Here is a 22859-nt window from a genome sequence, read left to right on the forward strand (position 1 = left end):
GTCTCAAGATCCACTGTTCTCACTTATCCCTGCTCAGTGTAACAATACGGCAAAGTTCAGCGTTGGATTTACAGCCTCCATCCCCTCTGGAGCAGAACAATTTTTTTGTGTTCCTACCCACCACAAGTGCTATTATTCCCAAGCATGAGTGCTACTGAACGCAAACGAAGCTAGGGATGCTTGAGACAATCAAATAGCAGATGCAAGAGAAATGAATTAATTTATATTTGAATAAAGGAAAAAGCCAATGGGAGGTTAAAGACAACAAGCTAGAAGGGAATTCATTTGAAGACAGAGCTGAAGGGAGATGCAAAATGGTACATTTCATTTCATATTGCGGAACTGAAAAATGACTCAAAGCCATCTGAGATTTAAACAGTTACAGCCAAGGATTTTATCTTAGTATCTTATCTGAGCTGTGCCTCTTCAGGGCCAGGTTTATAATTCTCCTTAATACACACACCATGGAGACTTCTGCAGCATATAGGAACATACTATCAATCTGACTGAACACCTTTGCACTTTTTATTATACAGACAAGGGCTGAAGCTTTCTTTTTGTGCAAGGGCTGCTTTTTATCTGTAGTGACAGGCTGATAATGACAGCTGGTTAAGTGTTAACAGAACAAACTTTATTAGCAACTTCAGCTATTTAAAAAAGAGGTCTCCAGAAATTAAATCTGTAGATGAGTTGTTCAGCCACCCTAAAAAGTGGTAATTCGGTACTATACGGCCACATCAGGGACAACAGAATACTCAAATAGGTTCCAGCTGTTCTTTTTATGGCATTGAGTTTTTTTGATACATTCAAAGCATTATTGCATCAGAAAACATATCATGCATCTTTATGTTTCCAGACAAATTCACCTGTATTTGTCAATTTCTAGCTACATCTCAAAGGTGCACCAAATCTACAGTTTTATGGTTTAGTTGCATGCTTTGCCTATATGCATGCTGAGATAATAAATATTAAATACAGGAAAGAACATAAAAGAACCAAACTGACATAAGGAATATTATACGGCAACTCTGTTATGTTCTGCCAGTTAAAGAGCTTGTCAAAAAATTGAGGTAACAACAGTGGCCACACCACTCAGCTGAGAATCGCTCAAAATTCACGGAAGTTTTCAGAAATTCAAGTACACAAACACCAGCTGCAACTTGTCAGAAATGCCAGAGAAATTAGGTTGGCTGCATTTTATTAGTCTATTAGCTGGCGTTCACACAGCTCCTTGTAAATCCTTTTTCTCACTCGGGGCATATCTTCCTGGGAGAACTGAAAAGGCTGGTCTAAGGCGAGGCACTTGCAGTACTGAGGAAAAGGAAAAGGCTTGATTGAAAAAAGGACATTTACAATGTGAACAATACAGGCTACTGATTACTTTTTAAAAAGCAGTTCTCTTACCTGGAGCACAAAAACCCCACAGTCACTGTCATTTTTCTGTTGTGGAATGCACTAAAGGAAAACAAACATGAATAGACGTGTTAGATCCTTACCCATCCTTTAATTCTTTAAGTCCTGCTTCAAGTCCAAAAGCAGATTCTGCGAAACAATTAAGTACATTGTTCCCAGAACCAACTGTTCAGCAGCAGGAACTGGAGTTGTTATTACTGATTCTGATCCCAACTTCTGCAAGGTGACACTCAACACCATGTTAGAACAACACCTAACATTCAGAAAAACATATCGTATAGGCCTGAAAACAAATTACAAATCTTTCTTTCAAGTTTATTTTCTTTTAGCAACCTATGCAGAACAGCTCCTCAATTAGTTTAAATAAATGTTTGTACAGCACTATCTGCTTTACACAGGATTGAACTATAGCAGCAAAGTCACACAGGTCTAGAGGAAGATTATTCTCAGCATCCATGCTACCGACAGTGGCTTTCCTCCCCCTGCCACACCAAAGGTTCTCAAAGAACACAAAGGGCAGCACGCTGTCAGACAACAGGACTCCGCGAGGCAGTCTCAAATGATAATTTTCAACCTTTGTCACTTCGCCAGACATGCTGAATTCTGACATACAGGGCTAAGAAGTCCCACTTGCTAGTGCTGCTACGCCTCTGGAACATGAAGGGGAAAAATAATGTTTTTTCTCAACTCCCAAATCTTCCGGCTTACAGACTGCAGGAGGACAAACCCTGGCTGCACAGGGTGCGGGTGAGTGTGGAAGGGAATCGTTCTATCATCGTAGCAGCATCTAAAAATAATCCTGTGTAAAGAGGGAGTTGTTGGGAGTGTCTAGTGTGCAATGACCTGTTTTATATCTTCAGAGCCATTATGGGATGGCTACGCAAATCACATACTCCCTCATTTACACTACACACAAGTTATTCCCTTTTATTGCTGCCAGGCTTTGTTTACTTGTGATCAAATGTAATGTGCTACAAACAGCCCTGGAGACCAAAGCTCTCTATCCATAACAAATATAAAATATAGGCAGCAGCAGCATTCGCCTGTTCCCTCCCTCACCAAATCCCATCCATTTAGTATAGTTCAGAACAGTCCTTTTGGGAGGAGTTAGGAAGCTGAGTCTCCAGCTCACTCTGTCCTTGACCTTCCGCCAACATCGGCACCGGCTACAGGTTTTGCTGCACAGATATTTAACTGACCAGAGATCAGGCTCAGATCACCAAGTCACTTGCAGAAAGTATTAAAGACCTGGAGGGAGCTGAATGAGTGACAGAGCTTTAATTCCCATGTGTAACCACCCGTGTAGCTCCTACCACCTTCCTTGTAGTCAGCATGAAACAATTCACTACTTATAAAAAATATATGGGTTTAGAAGCAATCTCCTAAAATCTGCCAGAAAGTCAGACTCCAGGACTCGAGGGGCTGCCATTTACCTTTGTCACAGCAGTCTGCCAACCCTGAAGAAACTCGGGGCGATTCTTCTCTTTTGCTTCAGTCAGCAAATACTTTCGAATGTTCTTTATAAAGGAAAGGGAAAAAAAAAAAAACAACAACAACAACCCACTATTATTCACCAGCTAAAAAACAGGAGGGAGACATTGACATCTTTGTTGGCATCCTTTTGACAATGAGGACAAATTTCAGGTATCATTACGCATTAGGAGCTCAGCTCAGATCTGAAGACAAAGAGATCAGCACCTTCTAACACCAAGGCTTGTTGTGGTCCATCAAGGGAGACTTTAACGTCCTTCGGCCCCACTGCATGCTGGCATACTTAATACTGGGGCAGCCGTGGCACTTGTATACAAAATCAGAGTGCTCTCAGACGTGCAGAGCTGCACCATGCAGTCCCACACGTGCTGTCTCTCGACTTACTCAGCTGACACCAAGGCCTATACTTTCAGGATTATAGCCTTTTCCTGCCCAAATTTCGGTACAAAAAGCTTTGAGTTCTGCAGCTAATCAGCAAAGCTCCAGGGAATGTTTTAGTGACATACAGGAAAAAATAATCTGACACGAGAGAAGGAGGCAAGACAAATGAGCCTCTGGTCTTGGGTTAAGCAAATCCTTCTCCTTCTCTGTAAACAGGCTGGTGGTTTATAGCACAATTTAAACACACTCCAGCACACTGAGGTTCACCTTAATGGTTGGACCACAGAGGAATTTTGGGTATTGACCCCCTACTCCCCAGAAAGGGCAAGAAGAAAAGTGTTTCATGTTCATAAGACAATTAAGTCAATTAAGTGCAAATGACTTGCCCTGAGAGGGATGGGAGAGGCCACATTGCAAGGCCACGGGAGAAACTGCAGGGCTGCTGAGAGGGCCTCCTGGTTTACGCAGCAGGTTCAGAAGCTAGAGAGCAGGAGGTCTCTCACTCCCCGAACAAACATCAGCTTCACCTTCAGCAAATGCCAGAAGGAAGCTCGTATCTTCATTCAGAAGTCCTAGCTGGGAACTCTCCCGGGTACAATAATTACTACTCTGCTGTAAGCCAACAACTACACACAGTTAAAAATAGAGGGCTGCTACATCAAACAAGCAATTAAGTCGACAAAATTAGCTTTTGTAAGAGGGTCATTACAATTCGCTAGTCCCAGCAAAAACTTCCTGACTGTTCTTCACAAGAAAGACTGATATTTTAACTCCAGCGTTCAGGTAGTAGCTTCAAAAGGTTGCAGGTTTATAATCAGAGGTACTCACCCCGTACTCGTGCGGACAGAGGAAAAAGGCAACACACTGTTAATAGCACAGTAACACATAAACCCCACTGGGCAGCACTATAGCATCTTCAGTCCTGTTCTCTCACCTAGGCAACCTCCTCCAAAAAAGGACCCCAGTTTGTCATTTCCTAAAGGCAAGCCCTTTTGCAGTTTAAAGAACTGCTCTTACTCTTCTCCTGACTACCTGCTTACCCACGGCCCGCGGCTTCAAGCCCCTGCTTTTGGTGGGAGTGGCAAGACAGAGCAGTAAGAGGTGTGTGGACTACACAGTCAGGCTATTTAGGCAATATGCAATCTGACTTCAACTCCCTGGCGTGGATTCACTCTAGGACCCCCCAAATCTGTGCTTCAGATTCCTCCTCAGCAGAGCAAGCTGATTCTCATTTCACAGACAGCAGGACAGCAGACGTACTGCATTTAAAGTTTAAGAGAGAAAAGGAAAAGGGGGGTTGTTGGTTTAAGCAAACAGTTCAAACTTTGCCAACAGCTGCCACTCTTACCTCTACACAAAACTTAAAATGAATGCCTTGGGAATCATAAAATGAAATGATTCGACTGGGGATGTTCACAGTAATGAGGGACCAGTGGACTTCCAGGTGAATAGGAATTAACAGGAGAGTCTTTTTGAACAAGTCCACCTGGCAAGAAGAACAATACACATTAGAGACAATTCCAGAGGCACAACACAGCAAAGCATGCGATGAATCATACCCAGATCTCCTACCCACCCACCACCCCCTAACTGAAGCTCTTCAGTTCTCTTCCAGTACATTCCTCATGTTTCTCTCGCACTCAACTTATGAGCAGACACAAAAATAGTTAGAGCACAGAAAGTAGCTAAGGAGCACTGTACAGTACCAGAGCTAGTCACCACTGTGTTTGTGGCAAAAGTCTGCTCACATTACGCTTCAACAACTGCGTTCAAGTGGGATTGCTTTTGAGTAACAATGGGAATACAGCTGAGACTCAATAGGGGTTGGTCACATATCTCGGTAACGGCATTCCTGCAGCATGAATCCCACTGGCTTCACGAGATCTGCATCCCGGGTAGGTGACACATTGTGCAGCTGTGCTGACAAGCATCCCACAAACCCAGCAGGCTGGTGGAGCTCGACTCCCTCTGCCGTGAGGCAGGCTCTGTGCCTGGTCTGAGGAACGCAGGAGAGGAGTGCTCTGGTGAGCAGAGGAAGGGAGGGGGAGAAGACAAAGTAGATCCATGCCTCCTCGAACTTCATGCCGTAGCAGATGTACCGTGGCCAAAGGCAGGCAAATGAGGGAGAAGGTCTTAAAAGTACAGAACAAGGAGATCAGATACAACACCCCCCGTGTCTGTGAGGCAGATGAGCCCTTATGCTTTTGGAAGCCAGTCAAGCCAGGGCCTTTCATGATCTTCCTTCTCCCAGCTCCTCTCTAAATGGTTGTCTAATTGCTGGGTTTTTGGTGGTATAGTACAGAAAATAAGCAGAAATAGAATACTGAATTAAATTAACTCACCCTGTGGAAAGATTGCCTTTTTTTTTTTTTAAAGCACCGTGCAATTTGAACAGTACATAATTGCTGCACACTGGTACAAGGCAGGTCATTTGTAGGAAAGAAAAGTGTATTTTTTGAGTAGCAGCAGGACGCAGAAGGCAGAAAAAGGTCTGAGCATTCACAGCAGTTACCAGCAGAGCCTTGCTCCCAACAGCGTGCTGATTGTCACAAGCATCCCTGCTCCCACCTGCAGCAACTGCTTCCTGACCACACCACAGCACGCTTGGTACACAACGATCCATCATCCTCAGAGAGGAGAAGGAGATGTGAGCCAGCAGCAAGCCCGGCCCTCAAAGGAAAGCTGGAAGAAGACAGATGAACTACACCTTCTGTGATGTACAGCAACAGCAGAGCTCGGCTAAGCTCAAGAGTCCTCAAGTGGCCCTAGCTGAAGGATTGCTGCAGGCGTGCAAACCTGTAGCAGGAGAGTGGAAACAGGCAGCCAAGAGCTGGAAGAGTCTTTAATGAAGAGCCAGTGTACAGAAATGATGGTGGCAACCTGGAGTCGTGCCAGTGAGACAGCGCAGCGCCAGGTAGCTGACACGACAGCAGATCAGAGCAGGAGCATCAGTGTGCTCAGCAGCCAGGACAGACACCAGCAGGAGCTGTGGAAGCACAGCAGCTACAGGCAGAGGAGCACGTCCTTCTGGGCTCTGGCTGCCTGTGTCCCAGAAGAGCACATTTATAGAGCCCAGAACAGTGCTCTTGCATGTCTGAAAAGCAGAAACAAGTTCCCCTTAATTGCACATTGCAGAATGAGGCAGTCTACTTGAATCCTTCCAAGGGAAACTCTCTAGCTCTTGTCCTTGCTTTAGAGAGTCCTCAGAAATTCAAGTATGAACGTCTTTAAGTAACTGTCCTGCTCTCGTCTGGTCCCTATTCAGCTGCAACATGAACACAGGCTCTGGTTCTGGAATCTACCTTCACTTCCTGGGTTTTAGACTGCTAGAGAGAACTTTTTTTTTTTTTAATCCTGCAGTAATAAGTACCAATATTCAGTGTCCCTTTAAAGAGGTTTTAATAAATTATAGGAATAGATTTTATATTTGGATAATGAGTTCATCTCTACCATTTCACAGATGTGTGCTACTTAAGAGCTCCTGCAGAAAGATCATACATTCAAGCGTGGTCCTTGATTAGTCTTGCCTCATCTCCCACATTAGAAAGGACAAATGTTCACAGAAAAGAGTGCTGCTCTTTGTATTAGCTACCCCAGAAAATATTACAACCCTTGATATGGTGTGGGTTCCAGAAAGCAAGGCAAATTCTGTCCTCGTTATGAAAACAACAGTATGGCTTATTAATTATTGGTCTCTATTTTCTGCTAATACCTGCATATGTTACTCAGGAGTAAAAATTTTATTTTAACCAAACAATCCGAGCTTGAGATAAATGGAAGAAGCAAAATTAAGTTTGCTCTCCAGTAGATTAGTGTACCTGGCACTGTCAGGAGCAGTAAGAGATATTTCTTGCAGCTAAATTAGCAGCTTGCATGAACATACACAAAGAGATAACCTACCACCGAAGATGAAGCTATTCAAAGTACAGTTTCACAACGTAAGCAAGCCAACTTGAACAGTATCACCCTACTGATTCTAGTGACCACAGTTCACTTTGCACAGCTCCTTTCCAAACCCATCCTTTCCAGATAACACATTGCTCCCAGTTTCAAGTTAGTGATTCAACCCATCCCCAAAAACCACAGCATTGACAACGTGGAGTTAAACGATACCTTTTTAGTCCATCGTTTTACCCCATTATATCCTTTGGTAACGAGCTGTCTATGAAAAAAGCTGTTAAAGAAATGAACCTAAAAAAGAGAGAGAGGAGGAATGAGCACAGAAATCTTCATGCACAGTCATTCCCCCTCCCCCAGGAGAATTTATATAAAACAACTTGCAATGAGGCATTATTTAATGCAGGTTTTTGAAACAGAACCCCAGTAGGGACAAACAGAGGCTTTGCCAAGCCTAAACTATTGCTGTTCTTCAGCAGACAAAGAAAGCAAGCTTTCTTTCCCCATAATATATGATGTGAGTCATTGCAGCATTTGTATTTACACTTTGATATCTCCAGGCATATCATGTTTAATTTTTTTTGTTTGGGATGGGACCGGGAGAAAAACACCAGGACAAGGAGTTAGTTTGTGTTGTTCTTTGCAGGGATTAAGGAAGAGATCATTGGGCTGGCAAAATGGGGGTGGTGAAAAAGGGAGTAACTTTGGCTTCTAGTTGCTGGAAGCTCTGAGACTCAAAAAAAAAAAAAAATCAAAATAAATTTCATCAAAACAGTTATGAGATTTAATCCAACAACATGGTCATTTGTATGCAACTACTATGACCAGCTCCAGACTTCAGACAAAAACTATATTGTGCTATTTAAAAGCATTTTTAAGTTAAACCACATCTGTTTTTTGAGTAACTAAAAACCTACGTTTATGGAAAAAAAATGCAGACTTATGTTAAAAACAATTATTTAGCTCCAGGTTAACACTGTTATCCCCCATGCTTAGCTTCTTGCAATTACAGGAATGGATTAATACAAATGCAAAACTGCAACATCTGTTTTTGATAATTCTGCTAGTGTAGAGGTGGTAGAAGACTTGAGTTATTACTTTAAAAAAGTTAGAAAATTCAGCATCTGAAAATGCAGGCTAACAGCCATTAGCTATGCCAGCAGACTTCAAAACCACATTCTGAGGTACCAGCACAAAATCTCCCATGAGGATTTCAATTATGCACTATGAAGAAAAAGCAGACACAAGCAAACAGATACAATCTCCAATACCACAACCCTAGCGCACGCTCAGGAAGTACAGAGAATACTAATGAAGAATCACCATCACCACCAATCAAAGCAACAACGCTCTTTCTTCTGAGCTTGAAGATTTTAAGCGTTGGGTTCTGCAGAGCTCATCTAAAAATGGCTTTGTTTGGCTCTTCCTTTGTGGTCTCACCTGAAAATTGTTCAGCTCTACCAGTAAACAGATGGCTTTTTATAATTGCCGCTGCTGCAAATTTAGTGACAGAAGAGGGGGTTGTTGTTTTCTTTTCCTTTTTTTTTTTTTTTTTTTTTTTTTTTTTATTTTAAGTGCCACCAACAGTTAGACACTGCTGGTGGATAGCAGTAAACACTCTGCTGAGGATGCACAAACCAGCAAGTGCTGCACGGAGCCATTCTGTGTCCATTCTTCTTCAGCAAGCAGACGGCAGAAGCAGTTTGAGCTGCTGTGGCCCCCACAACTGCGGGGTGGATGTGCACAAGCAGTGCATGTGCATGGCTCGGATTCCACCATTCATGGTCTGTCATCTCAGCGGAGATCTGTATTTAGTGGAAATTTCAGCTAAAACACCGTACTGGTGAACAAGGGCATGGATAAAGTGCTTTAGAAGCAGACAAGATGGAGACAGAAACCTTCAGGGGAGCAAGGACTGTGGGATGGGAGCAAACGGGGCACCTGCCTTCCACAGGTAGGTCAGTAACATCAGGCTAGCACAGAGACCACCTGCAGAGCTAATGCAACAGATTCCTGAAACGAGTGGCAGCACTGAAAACTGTTTTAGTGCAGGGAAGGAAGAAAATTTGAACAGACAGCAACAAATTGTAATGGAACCACTCAGACCATCACTGAGCTAAACCTCGATCCTGTACCTGAAATATTCAGCCCTTCCCTCTCAATCTCTCATTAGGCACATTCACGTAAAAACAAAAACCCTCACCTTTTCAGGGACTGCATCCATTATGAGTTCACCATACATGTTAATTATCTGCAAGAGTTAGTAAATATTTGAGCATGTACAGAACAACTTCGTAAAACCCAAATTCACAAGTTCCCATAAAAAAAGCAGGGCCTTCCCCACTTAAAGCAGCAATAAGGAGCCGAGCAATTACAGTAACGTTCTGCTGCAGTCTGAAGGACAAGCGCTCTGGAACTAATAGTGGTCTGCCCAGAGAGAGACTCTGTAACTGGCTGCTTGAAGTCTGCTTCAATCTGAAATGCAGTTTAATTCAATTTAAGTGTACCAGTGCATGCCCTGGGAACTACAGCCTTCTTGGGTTTTTGGCTGGGGGCCAGCCTGCTGCTTCACTCTGCTGTTCTGCTTTTCTCCTATTGAGCTTGGGGCCGGGGGGAGACCCTAAAACACATGTGGGTAGCCATTATTTTCTCAAAATAGTGCGGTATCATTTCTGCAAAAGGAAGCAGCTTAGTTGTGACACCTCCTGTCTTCCAGGCTTGTAACCACAGTTACTGCACTCACCCTTGTAAAAGCTGCTCCCCATGTTCTTTAATTTCTCAAGTAAGGGGAGCCAACCTATAATGTAGAAGGTGAGCAACTGACACCCTGACATAAAAGGGCTAAAAAAGGGGTAAAGAGCCACATAAACACGGAGCATCTCTGACCTGGTCATTCAGCCAGTTCTGGCCTTCCAGTGTAGCTAAATCGTCCATATCTAGCATGTGCTTATTATAGAAGACCCGGAAATTGCAAGTGGAGGTTTTTGGATGTTTTTCCCGATACTTCATGATTTCCCTGGTGATAAAAGGTTTTCTAAAACGGGATTGAAGAGGCAGAAAAAAGTAAGTCAATGTCAAGGTCATATCAAACAAACTTCTAATCCTTAAGGTGTTAGACACGGAGCACGCGGTAGCAATGCAAGCAATTTGTCCTTTATAAAGTCAAGAACATGATACTGCTACACACCTATGGGAGAAATCTTCATTAAAGACTTCTTTTAATCTTCCCATGACATCTTTTTCACAGAGTGGAACTAAACTGCCATACTTCTTCATAACTTCATCTAGGAATCCTTTAAATACACCAGAAAAATGAAAGCACAAACATGTGAAAAAGAAAAAAAGAAAAAAAAAAATGCAAGCTCTGATAAAGTAGTCACTCCCTCCTAGTATGAGCAGCAATGGTTCCACACCCAACCAACAGACAGCATCGCACATGGTAAGTATATGTTAAAAAAGGGAAAGAAACAAGCTCAAATTGGCAACATAAATAACAGCGGGATTGGGGGGAGGAGGACAAAAATAAAGAGGCAGAAATCTGATCATTCAGCTTTTAGAGGAAAAGATCAGACCCCATTCATGCCACATACACACATATCTACATCAAACTAATTATACCAGTACATTGAAGAGAATCCAGCCCACTGCCTGTTTCAATTAGCATCTTAAATAATTTTACCACAACATGAAGAGCTATCAGTTTCTGCAACAGTTCTCATTGAAAAGCCAGTCCCTTCTCCTTATGGCATGCAGAATTACTTTCCTCAAATGCTAACAGCCCTGGCATGCAGAGTGTTTGCAGGGTTCAGCTCCCCTGGCACCAGCATTACAAACAGAAGGGACACCAGCCAGACCTCAGCAAGGCTAACTCATTCACCCCAGTGTCCTAGTGTCCTTGTTTGGGAAAGCACTGGACAACCCTAACACCAAAACTACAAGATATTAGCTGGAAATTAACCAAGAGATGAATATTGGACTTTTTTTCCCCCCAAAAAAAACCTCAAACCCAACAACTAGGAAATAGATTTCTTTTTTTTCCCCCTCAGACAATACTAGAACAGCGGAGACACAAATCCCACCCAAGCATCCAAAACTAATTTTAGAATGAAAGAGAACAGAAAGCGGGATTTCAACACTTACTAGTGAAGAAGGGAATAAAAGACCAAGTTCTGCAGCTCTCTGAAAATGAACTTCCAAATGCAGCAGAGAACATGTGTTGTATGTACAGAGGGAAAGCTGGATGTGAGAACAGAGCCCAGGGAAATTGCACTAGCCCAAATTCCAGTACCCTTCTCAGGCCTGGGTGTGAGGGGAGAGAGTATCCCAGGGTGCTGCAGTACGTGCCTAGTTCTCTGCTTACTAAGACTCTAAGGATATTTCCTGGAAACTTTCAAAGATCAGGATGGGAAGAAGCAAGATGAGAAACACCTGACAGAAGGAAGTGCCAGGAGAACAGCAGTAAGGGAAGAACAAAAAAGAAAGGAGAGAGACCAAGACCAAAACACAGAGAGGCAGGAAAAGCAGTGGAGATAGAGCAAGAACTACACCTGGAGGTGTCACAGAAGGAAGGGAGGCTTGAAGGCCGAGAGCAGACAACAAGAAAGAATCCTTCGCGAGGAGATACCCTTCCCTGCAACTCTGCCACTCACCTACCTACAACTTTTATCCCTTACATCTTAGTAGACTGTGACAGGAAGGGTATTTCTCACTGATTAGAAGTCTACATAAAAAGATGCATGGGACTTTTAAGTGTACATAGTTCTCTTAATACATAAAACATTAAAAAGCTGTTTGTTCATACTCACAAAAAGGATTGTTCTCATAGTTACAACTCAGAGTAGCAGAGCTCTAGGAGACCTCTAATTCTGACCTCATTTGAGCTGGTGTAACTGTGAGTAACTCGAGGAGGAAAATATGGAGTTCAGCTCTGATACAAGACCATACAAGCACTACAAAGAGGATTTACCAGAGCCCTGTTAGATACCTAACAGTACCTCAGAACGCACTAAACGCTGCTGCCCATTAACATCCATGGTCAGCTGCTACACAGGAATTCAAAACTCAAGAGCATCTACCCTAGAATGGCTGGCAGGATCTTTTAGGTATGCAGTTAATTCTTAAAAACACTCCCAAACACACAAAGGAATTATGTACAGTTATACCAAAACTACAATATTTTGCAAGTTTTCAGCTGGGAGAACTGAGAAGTATGAACGTGTAGATAACACAGACCTGGTGCCAGCCCTCAGAGAAGAGCCCCCAGCTGTGAGGAAAATGGGAACCTACTTCCATTGAGAAGCTAGGTAAGAAATCTGTTAAAATTGCCAAAGAGTGAGAAAGTTTAGTGCATTTTCTGGCTTTTTTGTTTCCTTCTTTTTGTTTTTCTGAAGCTATTCAGGCCTCCCACAAACAGGAACACAATGGCCTATCAGACCCCAAAGCTTTTTAACCTTGAACTACCCTGATACAAGCTGGGTTCTTGACTGTTACAGAAGGACAACATCCCTTTTTCTGCTGGACAAACTTCAGAACTCCGTTGCAGAAGTGGTCTGCTTGCTGTGGCACCACCATTTTTCCTCAGTTTTTTACACAATGCCTGGTCCTCGCTGGATCACGTGAAGTCAGTCACAGAGAAAGCACATCCCACACTAACTTGCAGGTAAGGAAAGCTAAATCACATTCTGAGGTCCAAAGTGTCCTTCTTCGCATTGTGCTTTAGGGATTCACTTGCACATTTGCAGGGGAGGGAAAGGCAGAGTGCTAGGCAAGGATAAAAAGGAGGGCAGAAAAATGAGAGCACGTCAAACTTGAAGCAGTCCCTTTAACACTAGCTGACACTAGCTGCAGGTTTGTGGGAATTTACAAAGCCTGCTTCTCCAAAGGAGGACTTCAGGCATCAGAAGCCTGCTGAACTTGAACACTGTACTAAAGGTAGTAGGTGGCACATCACCTTACTTTGCTACTCCTTACTATGTGCATAGTATGCTGGTATACATAGCTAAGACACCAATTGCTATTTTTACCATGATCCACGTTAGAAACTATCAAATACTGCACGCTCAGCACTGCCTAAAAAAATCCCAAAGCCTTTCTACTAAGCCTCTGCTCCAGAGAGACTAGTTCTGTCTTTTTAGAAAAATATTCTTTAAGAAGATTCATTCAACCTACTTCACAAACAATCATGGGGAAAACCACTTGATAATGACCAATACTTGGCTCTTAAAACCTGGGTTAATGAAATTGCATGAGTTAGTTTCAGACAGAGCAAAAGGTAAGTGAAAAACACCAGAAGGAAGTATTAGAACACTAAGGGTTTTCAAATACCAAGTTAGGAATAATAATTAACAACCATTTAAAAAAATTGGAAGTTTCAACCCTGTATCATCTTCTGAAACCACATGATAAGAGACATGTAAAGTGTCTACCAACGATTTTCCACAAAGATTCCAATTCAATTACATTGCATTCTCCAAATAAAAAGCAGAGGCATTATCCACCTATCCCTCACAAACAGCTTATCAGATAAGCATTAATTTGGCCTTCATGCAGTTCTCCCCTCTAAAGCCTCATTTCATTGAGCATTATGCTAAGTGCCTTTTACAATGCAAAACAAGGATCTATTTCAATAAAGGAATTAAAAGCAACATGTGAACTCCACGAGGCATCCAGCAGTTTTCAGGAACTCCCGGGAGCCCAAAGATGTGTAAAAGGTATACCACAAAGCCACGTTGCCAACTGCTCGTCGGCCACCCCAGAAGCTTTCTGACTGTTCCTTTTGCCTCCCTTCTGAGTTCCTGATTTCAGTCCTGTGCTTTCCGGGGAAGGCTCATCAAGAGGACTTTTACAGTACGGGTGATCGAGTAACTTTGCACTAAAAACGTCCAGGTTTAAGGAGCCCTCCACTTCCATTTGGCTAGAGTTGTCCTCATTTTGCGCCAGCTCCATGGAGGAAGGTCCATTTGCAAAATTGTCACTGACAGCAGAATCCTGCAAGGAGGACTGTAGCAGCATCAGTCCGTCTACACCCATAATTTCACTTGGTTCTGCATCATCTTGACCCGAAACAGCCATTTCCTTGCCTGTCACAGAGATCAACGTGTCAGAGGAACGATCCTCTGCCAAAACCTCGGCAGCCTCCACACTGGGCAAGGTCCCTGCCTCCGGGGAGGCTCCAGCAGGCGGTGCGGGCAGCACAGCAGCAGCAGCACCATCCTGCCCCGTGGATCCCGGCTCCTCAGAACCCAGCTGGGCGCACGGCAACGCATCCTGCGCACTGCAGGTCTCAGGTGCACGTACTTCCTTCTCCTCGCCTGCAGATTTGGGTGTATTATTGTTCATATCTGATAGGCTGTACCGGTTCCAAAGACGGTCACTTTTAGATTTCCAGTAGGAAAACCAACTACACAATCCACCTTCGAAATCCCGCTGGAACGTCTCTCGATGGTCCCTTGTAACTTTCTCCACCCACCTCGGCTTGATTTTTCTCAGTTTGCAGGTTTTGCCTCTTGCTCGAAGTTCTGGGGATTTTCTAATTCTATACCGAAATTTAACCATAGAAAGTTTCTTATGCATCATAAATAAAGATCTCTTTTTTACAGTATTATGGCTAAATTTGGACCTCTTTCTGGTTGTCAAGGGGCCACAAGTTCCATTCCACTCCTTTTGCAACAGCATTTCCTTTTATAGTTGTTGAAAACTACCAGGACTGTGTTGCCCACACCATTATTGCTTTCTTCCACGCTATATACAGAGCCACCTTTCTTTACAGGTAATTCAGCACCATGCTGTGTACCACATGAGACATAATGGATATTGCCAGAGATGCTATTAAGAGTAGCGCCAGTTTCTAATTCTTTGTTCAAGGGATCTTCACTCTGAAAGGATTCATTGTTGAGTTTTCTTACCGCTTCTCCAGACGGGCTTTCAGCTCTCTGATAGGGACAGGATCTTTCTGCCCTCGGTATTTTTGTAAGGAAAGCTCTATGGCTCTACAGCAGGTTTTTGATAAATTTCTGCATTTAGATGCACATCAGGAGCCAACCTGCTTGGGAGCTCAAGAGCCTTCCTTTTGCACTGCAGGCTTCCGTACAGTTTGTCGTGATTTAAGCTCACAATTAGCTGAGCACTCTGTCTTTTCTTCTTAGCTAGGAAAAATGGCCTTTGGAAGCAGCATTTCCCAAGCTCCCCAAATCCAGTGGTCCACCTTCTAGACTGGGCCAGCAACTGACTTCTTTTCAGAAGCAAATTTCTTCTGTGTTTTTTCATTTTTCTGCTGCATTATGATCTTGAAAATCAGCTGAAAGAATAAGGGAAATGAATTCAGAGTTATCTGGACTGTAACATAATAGCAAAACACCCAGGCACATTCCTCAGGCAACAAGCCTATCTAAAATTCCACCCGTCCTCCAAACACTGTCCCACGTTCCCGAGGACATTCTCACTCACAGCAAAAGAAGGGAAAAAAAAAAAAAAAAGGCAATAATTTCAATGGCTCGTGTGTAAACAGCCTCTCCTCATTTACCTTCCCTCGAGGTAAAGCAATAAAGAGGTAATCCCCACCCAGCCCACACTCCCAAATGTAATTTCTGACTCTGGCCTGAGGTTAAACCTCGTTCAGTACCCACGTTGCAGAGCAGGCACAATTAACTAACTTTCCTCAAAAGGCTTTACCAAAACACAATTCTGAAGTCCACGTTAGCCAACAAGTGCGTGCAGGTACCCGACTCCATCCCCTTGCACAGACGCTGACTTGTGCAATAAAAGCCAGCAGCACTCTGAGGACACTTCACACACTCACACAAATCCTTCCCCTAAGGGACCGGCAGGGTCCGTGCTGCCACCCCAGAAATTCTCCTGCTCTGACTCCACGAAGAAGGGCACAGCTCCCTCTTTGAAGTGGTTCCTTGGTGTTTACAGGAACAACACGCTCCAGCAGACAGCAAAGCCATCGGCTGCATCTCTGCACTAGCAAAGCAGAACTCCAGTTAATCACCTTAAAATACCCTTCCCAATAAAAACCCGCGTCTCGACGCGTGCAGTAAGGATCTATCTCCCACTGCACGGGAGCATAAAGCCTGCAAGGCAATATATATTCATCCTCCCTGCACGGCACCCAGTTAATAGGCTAAAAGTATTAACTCGAAGGTGGAAGTATCCCAAAGGGGAAGGCATCAGCCAGACACACGACGGGATGGTGCACGCGAGCTGCTGCAGCCCAACCAAGTACATCATGTCCTGTATTTTAGTACAGTTTGTGTTTTTCTCAAGTCCAGAAATGGACTTTGCCCTCCCCTCCTCTAACCCCCTGATGCTGACTTGCAGACTGTTATTACAAGTTTTTTCCATAGCCACATCTACCTCAAGCATGACATGCATGTGCTGTCTAGCTGAGAAGAAAGCAGCTTATCCATGGAAATAAAGCGTTAACACTTGGACTTAGAGGTGAATAGGAATGCCAGGCACCTGCAAAAACAGGTATTTAAAGTCAAGCTTGAGAACCTCTTCATTTTTTCACCCTACTAATCTCATATGTAAACAGGAGGTGACAATTTTTTAGTTTGTTTATTTTTGTGGAGGGGTGGGAGGGTAACAGGAAGGCCACGGGGATAAAGGACATCATTTAGGACTCGGGTGAGGCATTCCCACCACACAAAGCAGTCAGGAGTCACTACCTGCAACTTCAGGCAGAAGCAGGCTACCTCTGCTGACAGCGATGTGATGTGCAGGACCGCACAGCTTCACGGCGTGAACGCTGCAATGGTGCCTAGCTCTTTTGCAACCCTGCTAATCACCACACAACTTGGTTATCACAGAAAAAATCAGGACATAACATTCCATCCAGCCCATTTTCTCACACTTGCTCTTCGAGCACTTGCTTATTACTCCACATCAGATCCAGTTCACGCCTGCTTTTATGCCACGAACTCCACACGTCTGCCGATTGTGCGCGTTAACCTACAAAACATTCGAGTTGCCCCAGTGAGCACCCGCCAAATCACGTTCTTGCGAGGACAGCTTATTCCAGCCACACTTCCCAGGTGAAACAAACCAACCCGAGATCACTGCGAACCCAACAGCACCGCGTATACGAGGGGCTCCTGCCGGCGCCGTGAGTCTCGAGCACTTCAGGAAGAGCCCAGCACATCAAGGTGCCCGTGCCACGGCTTCTCAGTCCCAGTAACACGTGCACTCGCCCAGTAACATACCTGCTGGCTTTTAAGAACACTCTTGAAGGGTTTGGGGTCTCTGCATCCTTCCTTTGTCTCTCACAGTGGAGTCCAACGAGAAGCATCCCCTCCAGACACCACCTCAGGTGCAGAGGCAGGCTGAGCAGCCCCTGGCTTTCTGGGCAGCTCGGGGATTACTCAGGGCTGAAATGCCTACAGCTGCCATTGTTTTACCCATGTGGGAAAAATACTCGGCTAGATCCTAGCAAAGATAAGTCCTGGCAACAAAAAGAACCTGAGGCAAACTTGCATTGTGAGGCAACAGCGGTGCCACAGGTTCAGTGCAATCAATTGCAAAAGCAATCGAAGTGGCTCATTTATGCATTAGTGTCACGAAATCGAGCCTTAAACTGCAACAAAGAAAGACCTCAGGGAAGCTCCTGTGCCCACCTGTTCCTCTGCTTCGCGTTATAACTGAGATTGTTACAGAAATGCTTGACATTACAGCTCAGATGATTAAAAACACTTCATGCTAGTCTGTGATGCAGACACCAATTTCTCTACATTTAAAGTTTTTTGCTGTGTGAAAAACTTTCTGCCTAAAAACAGGGAGAAGAGTCTGATTATGGCATTTTATGCAAGCAAACCTTTCCTGCCATCCCGTCTCCTTTTTCAAACATAATCAATGTGGAGTTTGGATTCCTTTAAAGCAAGGGCCTCCGAGGAGCAGTTAATCCCAGTCCTAGGAGCTGAAACAGTTCACTTTGCTAATAGCTGTATTACTTCAAGTGACAAAAGATAATCCATCCGCAAATATTTCATTAAAAGGTGCTGCTTGACAAACGTACTTTCCGTCAGTGCTACGAGAGTATTACTGATTTTACTTAGCAATGTAAACCAGCAAGGCAAAAGCACAGCTTCAAAGCGCCCTGCTAGGAAAGAAACTGAAACAAACGATGCAAGACCCAAAATAAAGCAAGCACCTCCCGAAGTTTAAGGACCTGAAGAAGTCACTTCACCTCATACACTGGCACAGGTGAAGAACCTCAGAATTCGGGACCCTTTCACCATCAGATGAGTCATTTGGCTAGGAAAAGCCACACCTTCACTACACAGGGATGCTGCCAAGTCCATACCAGCAGAGTCTCAAATCCAGAAAATCCCCAGCTGTGTATCTTCCAAAGACAATAAGTGTGAGAAATTGACTGTCGTTAGTCCTCACCCTTTCAGCTGTGCCTGGCATACCATCTGCAAATGATTAACTGTAAAAAGGCACAATCTCTTTTGCACTACATGAAGACAATCCCGAACAGCTCCAGCTTGTACCAATGGTGGACTCCGGTTACACACGTGCCTTGCACTCACCTCTTTTAAAAACAGACTTGGGAGCCCCTCAGTACTTCAGTTTTCAGAACAGAGAATTATCCCAAAAGCTCTTGGTAAGCTACAAGAGAGCATAACTTCATGTCAACGTGACATAAAACTGGCCTAAAGCTCCCTGAACACCTGCACAAAGCGGGATGAAAGGCCCTTGATCCTACACTCAGTAACACAGCTCCATGTTACATTTTCATGAGAGCAATTAACAGCACACTCCATTTGCAACTTATATGGTTGCAGCCTGGAGTGAAATCAGATACTGAGAAGGATCCTACACGTTCACATCCTTCAGCAGTTTTAAACCTGTTGCAGTTTAACTACTAATTAATCCTTGGCAGTTTTAGAAAGTCCAGGTTTTACCTAAAAGGCACAAACACAAACAGGAAAGGCAGCCCCAGGCACTGCTGCTACCGGCCCTCTAATCAAAGGCTTCTCACTGCCACCTGAAGCAGCAGAGCAGGGGAACCTTCTGTCCGTGCACACAGCTCCAGCAGCACAGCTACAAGGGGTGAGCACCAGATCGAGGCACGTGTAGCAGGTAACTCGGTCACAGCCGGCTCGCTAACTCCTGGTATTGCTATTCAAAGCGTAGACAATTCAAAGTGTAGGCTTGTTTTGAAGAGCATCAGTAAGGTAAACAAGGCCAACAGCCTTGGGCACGCTGCTTTGCGTGGGCACGAGTAACTCAGGCCCCGCCTGCTGCCACAGGAGGCTGCGGCTCCTTCAGGCACTCCGCGAGCCCAGCTTTTCCCCGGGGAGACGTGGGGCAGGCTCTCAAGGACAGGCGACAAGCAGCAAGGAGAGCAGCCGGAGCTGGAGAGCTGCGCAAGGTGCCCTCCCTCCCCCACCGGCATCCAGCGCTGGAAAGAGAGAGAGGAAGCTGGGCAGAGCGCCTCTCGAAACCACGGCGAGGCCAGAAGTGAACTGGTACGGTCAGGAAGCCTGAAATGGCTCAGTTACCACACGCAGAAGCAATGCGGGTTCACAGCACCGGGAACTATCCCCTCCCTGCTTTCTGTTCTGACCCGCTCAGCACATTTCGGTGACTGCTATCCAAACAGTCAGTTTTGTCCCAGAGGTGAAACGAGCTCCGGGGTAACACACTTTGACAAAACCTAACGTATTAACGCAGGGCTGTGCAGACATTGCCAAAGTCCAAGCTGACCAGCTCCCAGTGGGGCAGGGCGTGGATGGAGCTGGTGACCTGTTGTCACAGGCAGCCACCACAAGGCTTCAGTGCTCACGGTTGGTTTGGTCTCTTCCCTTCCCTGAACCACAGCTTTCAGGAACTAGCCCACAATCTCACCCAATTGGCTACACACCTGCTAAATTTATTCCTGGTAAGATTTTTATTTTTTTTTTAGTTTATTTATGGCAACATCCTCCTTTAGGCAAAACTAGATTAGCGGAGATACGCATGTCAGATAAAGTAGCACTTAAGAGCAATACCGTCAAAACCCAGGATGATGAAAGAGCAAAATTAAAGAGTCCAAGGTTACTTTTGCACAAACAAGGCACGAGGACATTTTTAATCTTCAGTTTTCAGGTGGATTCTAATGAAACATCACTCAAACCTTGTCCTCTCCTTCCTGAACACCCCTGCAAAGCAGGAGCACAGCAGCGGCTGAAATAAATCCACCAGGCTTTTTCACCCAAGCCTCGTGAAGGGGATGGGAACTGGAATTTCAGCCAAGGTCCCAGCACGTGTCTGGGGTCTCCCTGACTTTTTCCCCGAGCCTTTCCTTAAAACACACGCACATCTTTGCAAGTGTTAAAGACGTCTCCCCCCGGCTTGGTGAAGAAAATGAATTTTTAGCGATGCACGGGCAGGTAAGAGCGAAGGTGAGGCTTCTCCCAAGGGCGACCGGCTCCTCCTCACAGCTCCAAGCCTGTGGACCGGAGCGGGTTTGCTGAGGCGATGGCGGCGGGGAGGGCAGGGCTGAACCTGAAGCCCTGGGGCAGGGGCTGTGCCCAGGGGCTGCCGAGGGGCCGCTACGGGATGAAACAGCCTCACCCCTCACCCCGTCCCGCAGCCGCCCACCTCCCCCAGCGCCCCGAGGGCTCTGCCGGGCCTCCGCCTCCCTCCCCCCAGCACCGCGGGGCCGGCCCCAGCGACGCGAACCCAGCGGGGCTGAGCCGCTCTGGGCTCCCCGCAGCCCGGCCTCGCCTCACCTCTGCCCGCCGGTGCCTCCCGCCGCATCCCGGCCTCCGCCACCAAGGCCTCGGCTCCCGGCTCCGCTCCGCCCCGCCGGGCCCGAGCGCCCTGCGCCGGCGCCGCCGCGTCAGCCCTGCGACGGGGCGGGGGGCACGGGCGGCCCGGGAGCACCGCGCCTGCGCCCGGCCGATGGGGCCGGGACCGGGAACAGGAACGGGGCCGGTGGGGGACCGGGAGGGACCGGGCAGGGCCCCTCAGGAAGGGCCCGGGCCCAGGTGGGGCCGCGGCCGCCTCACTCCCTGCCGCAGCTGAGGGCGACGCTGCTGGAGGGCGGGGGACGCGGCCTGCAGGGTGCCCCCTCCTCAGCAGGACGCCTTAGTCGCCTTTTTTTCTTAATAATCATTGAGGTTGTCATCCTCAATGTGTTTGTGAAAAATAAAATAAAACAGCAAAACTTAGAGCTCTTCTGTAGTTAACTCTCATCGCACCATAACTTGATTCCCTTGTAGTTACACCCATCACACCGTTTCACACCGTTGAGTTCCTTTGTAGTTACTCCCACCACACTCTAATGTCAGGAGTTCCCTTGTAGTTACTCCCACCACACCATAATTCGAGGAGTTATCTCTCTTGTAGTTCTTCCCACCTCACCATAACATCAGGAGTTTCCTTGTAGTAACTTCCACCACACCATAATTTGAGGAGTTCTCTCTCTTGTAGTTCCTCCCGCCACACCATAACATCAGGAGTCCCCTTGTAGCTCCTCCAGCCCTAGCAGCCTGACAAAACCACCCAGCCTGCAACCACAGATCCTTCTCCTGGCTGTGGTGGGGGCAATGGGATTTGTCCCCTTCCCTGGGCGCCTGCCGTGGGGCACTTCGCATCTCTGCATCCCGCTTCCCCTTCCTGAAGAACGGGGAAGAACATACTGTCTGTTTTGGCTGCTGTGCTGTGTTATGAGATGTCATGAAAGTGGGAAGTGCACCAAAGCCATTTTTGTTGCTGGGCGGAGAAAGGTTGCACTTCCTCTCACTCCTCTCAGTGGGTAGCCCCTGTGAGGAGAAGCTAAAAGAATTTCACCAAAAAAAAGAAAAAGCACTGAAGCAGGGAAAATTGGGAAACAGCCACGATGCATCATTTTTGCTAAAAGTCTGTAGAACGTGAACTATTTTGTGATCATGCAGTATCCATTATGCTGTGCATTCCTCCAGGAATTGCAGTATCCAGGCCATGGGTTGTGAAATTCTATAACAAAGAAATAAAAAAAAGGGATATGGAAGACAATGCAGTAACGCACCAAACAGAACAGAACAGTCAGTGCCAGACTGAGAGTTGCTGGCTTTTATTTGTTTGTTTGAAAAAATGTCCAGGCCAGCTCTCTCATTAAATACCGTGCTTTCCTAAGCAACCATTTGCTCTTCCTGTACAGTAAATCCAGCCAAAGATGGGCTAAGCAGTTTCAGAGCACCAGGATGAGTCCTCTGGCCTTTATGAAACACACAGTAAACTGGGTGCACAATGCAAAACTCAGGCTGCGAAGGTAAAACAGGAATATAATAAATGGAAAGAGGATTCCTCCCCCAATCCATCGCAGTGCTGCTGTGTTCTCTGGCTCTCTAATAGCACCTCTGCACTTGAGTCGTGGCCTGACCCAGGCGATCATTAGTACCGTCTACTTCAGGCACTTGAGGCACATAAATGAGAGCCCAAGTTCATGAGATCCTCTTAAAAATCATGATTTGACTTTCTAATTGTTTTCTTCTTTTACAAGCCTTCTGGTTTTGCTTGTGAGGATCAGTCTTATCAGGTTTCTGCTTCCTCCCTGTCCACGAGGGCTAGTAGCAGATCTTTAAAAACTGGAAGCTGAGATTCTCAGATGAGTAAACACTGTAAACTGCACGCTGTAAACACTGAGGCTTTAAGGAATGCATGAAAGACATGAGACTTGTGAAAATTAATAAATAAATAAAAGGCAG

General features: G+C 45.5%; 1 protein-coding gene across 2 annotated transcripts; it reads right to left on the reverse strand.

Moving 5' to 3' along the window:
* Positions 1–201: 201 nt before the first annotated feature.
* On the reverse strand, positions 202–20971 carry SENP5 (SUMO specific peptidase 5). Of its 2 annotated transcripts, none has more exons than XM_032192924.1 (10): positions 20901–20971; positions 13899–15478; positions 10370–10475; positions 10069–10216; positions 9386–9433; positions 7399–7476; positions 4634–4771; positions 2847–2930; positions 1405–1455; positions 202–1311 (listed from the first exon to the last, which is right to left on the reverse strand). In XM_032192924.1, exons 2-10 carry the CDS (start codon positions 14854–14856, stop codon positions 1201–1203), a joined length of 1722 nt encoding a protein of 573 aa, XP_032048815.1. In that variant the 5' UTR covers positions 14857–15478; positions 20901–20971; the 3' UTR covers positions 202–1200. The 2 variants fall into 2 exon arrangements, with proteins under 2 accessions (XP_032048815.1, XP_032048814.1); XM_032192923.1 differs by having other exon boundaries at positions 202–1329.
* Positions 20972–22859: the final 1888 nt, after the last annotated feature.

The sequence above is a fragment of the Aythya fuligula genome, chromosome 9, assembly GCF_009819795.1.
Source record: "Aythya fuligula isolate bAytFul2 chromosome 9, bAytFul2.pri, whole genome shotgun sequence".
Classification (NCBI taxonomy): Eukaryota; Metazoa; Chordata; class Aves; order Anseriformes; family Anatidae; genus Aythya; species Aythya fuligula.

Excerpts from the sequence above, each read along its gene's own strand:
- SENP5 (XM_032192923.1), bottom strand. The coding sequence starts at position 14,856 with ATGCTGTTGCAAAAGGAGTGGAATGGAACTTGTGGCCCCTTGACAACC. Across the intron at positions 2,931-4,633 it reads ATTTTAAGTTTTGTGTAGAG|AACATTCGAAAGTATTTGCT; the intron begins GTAAGAGTGGCA and ends TCCTTTATAAAG. Across the intron at positions 1,456-2,846 it reads GGCAGACTGCTGTGACAAAG|TGCATTCCACAACAGAAAAA; the intron begins GTAAATGGCAGC and ends GTTTTCCTTTAG.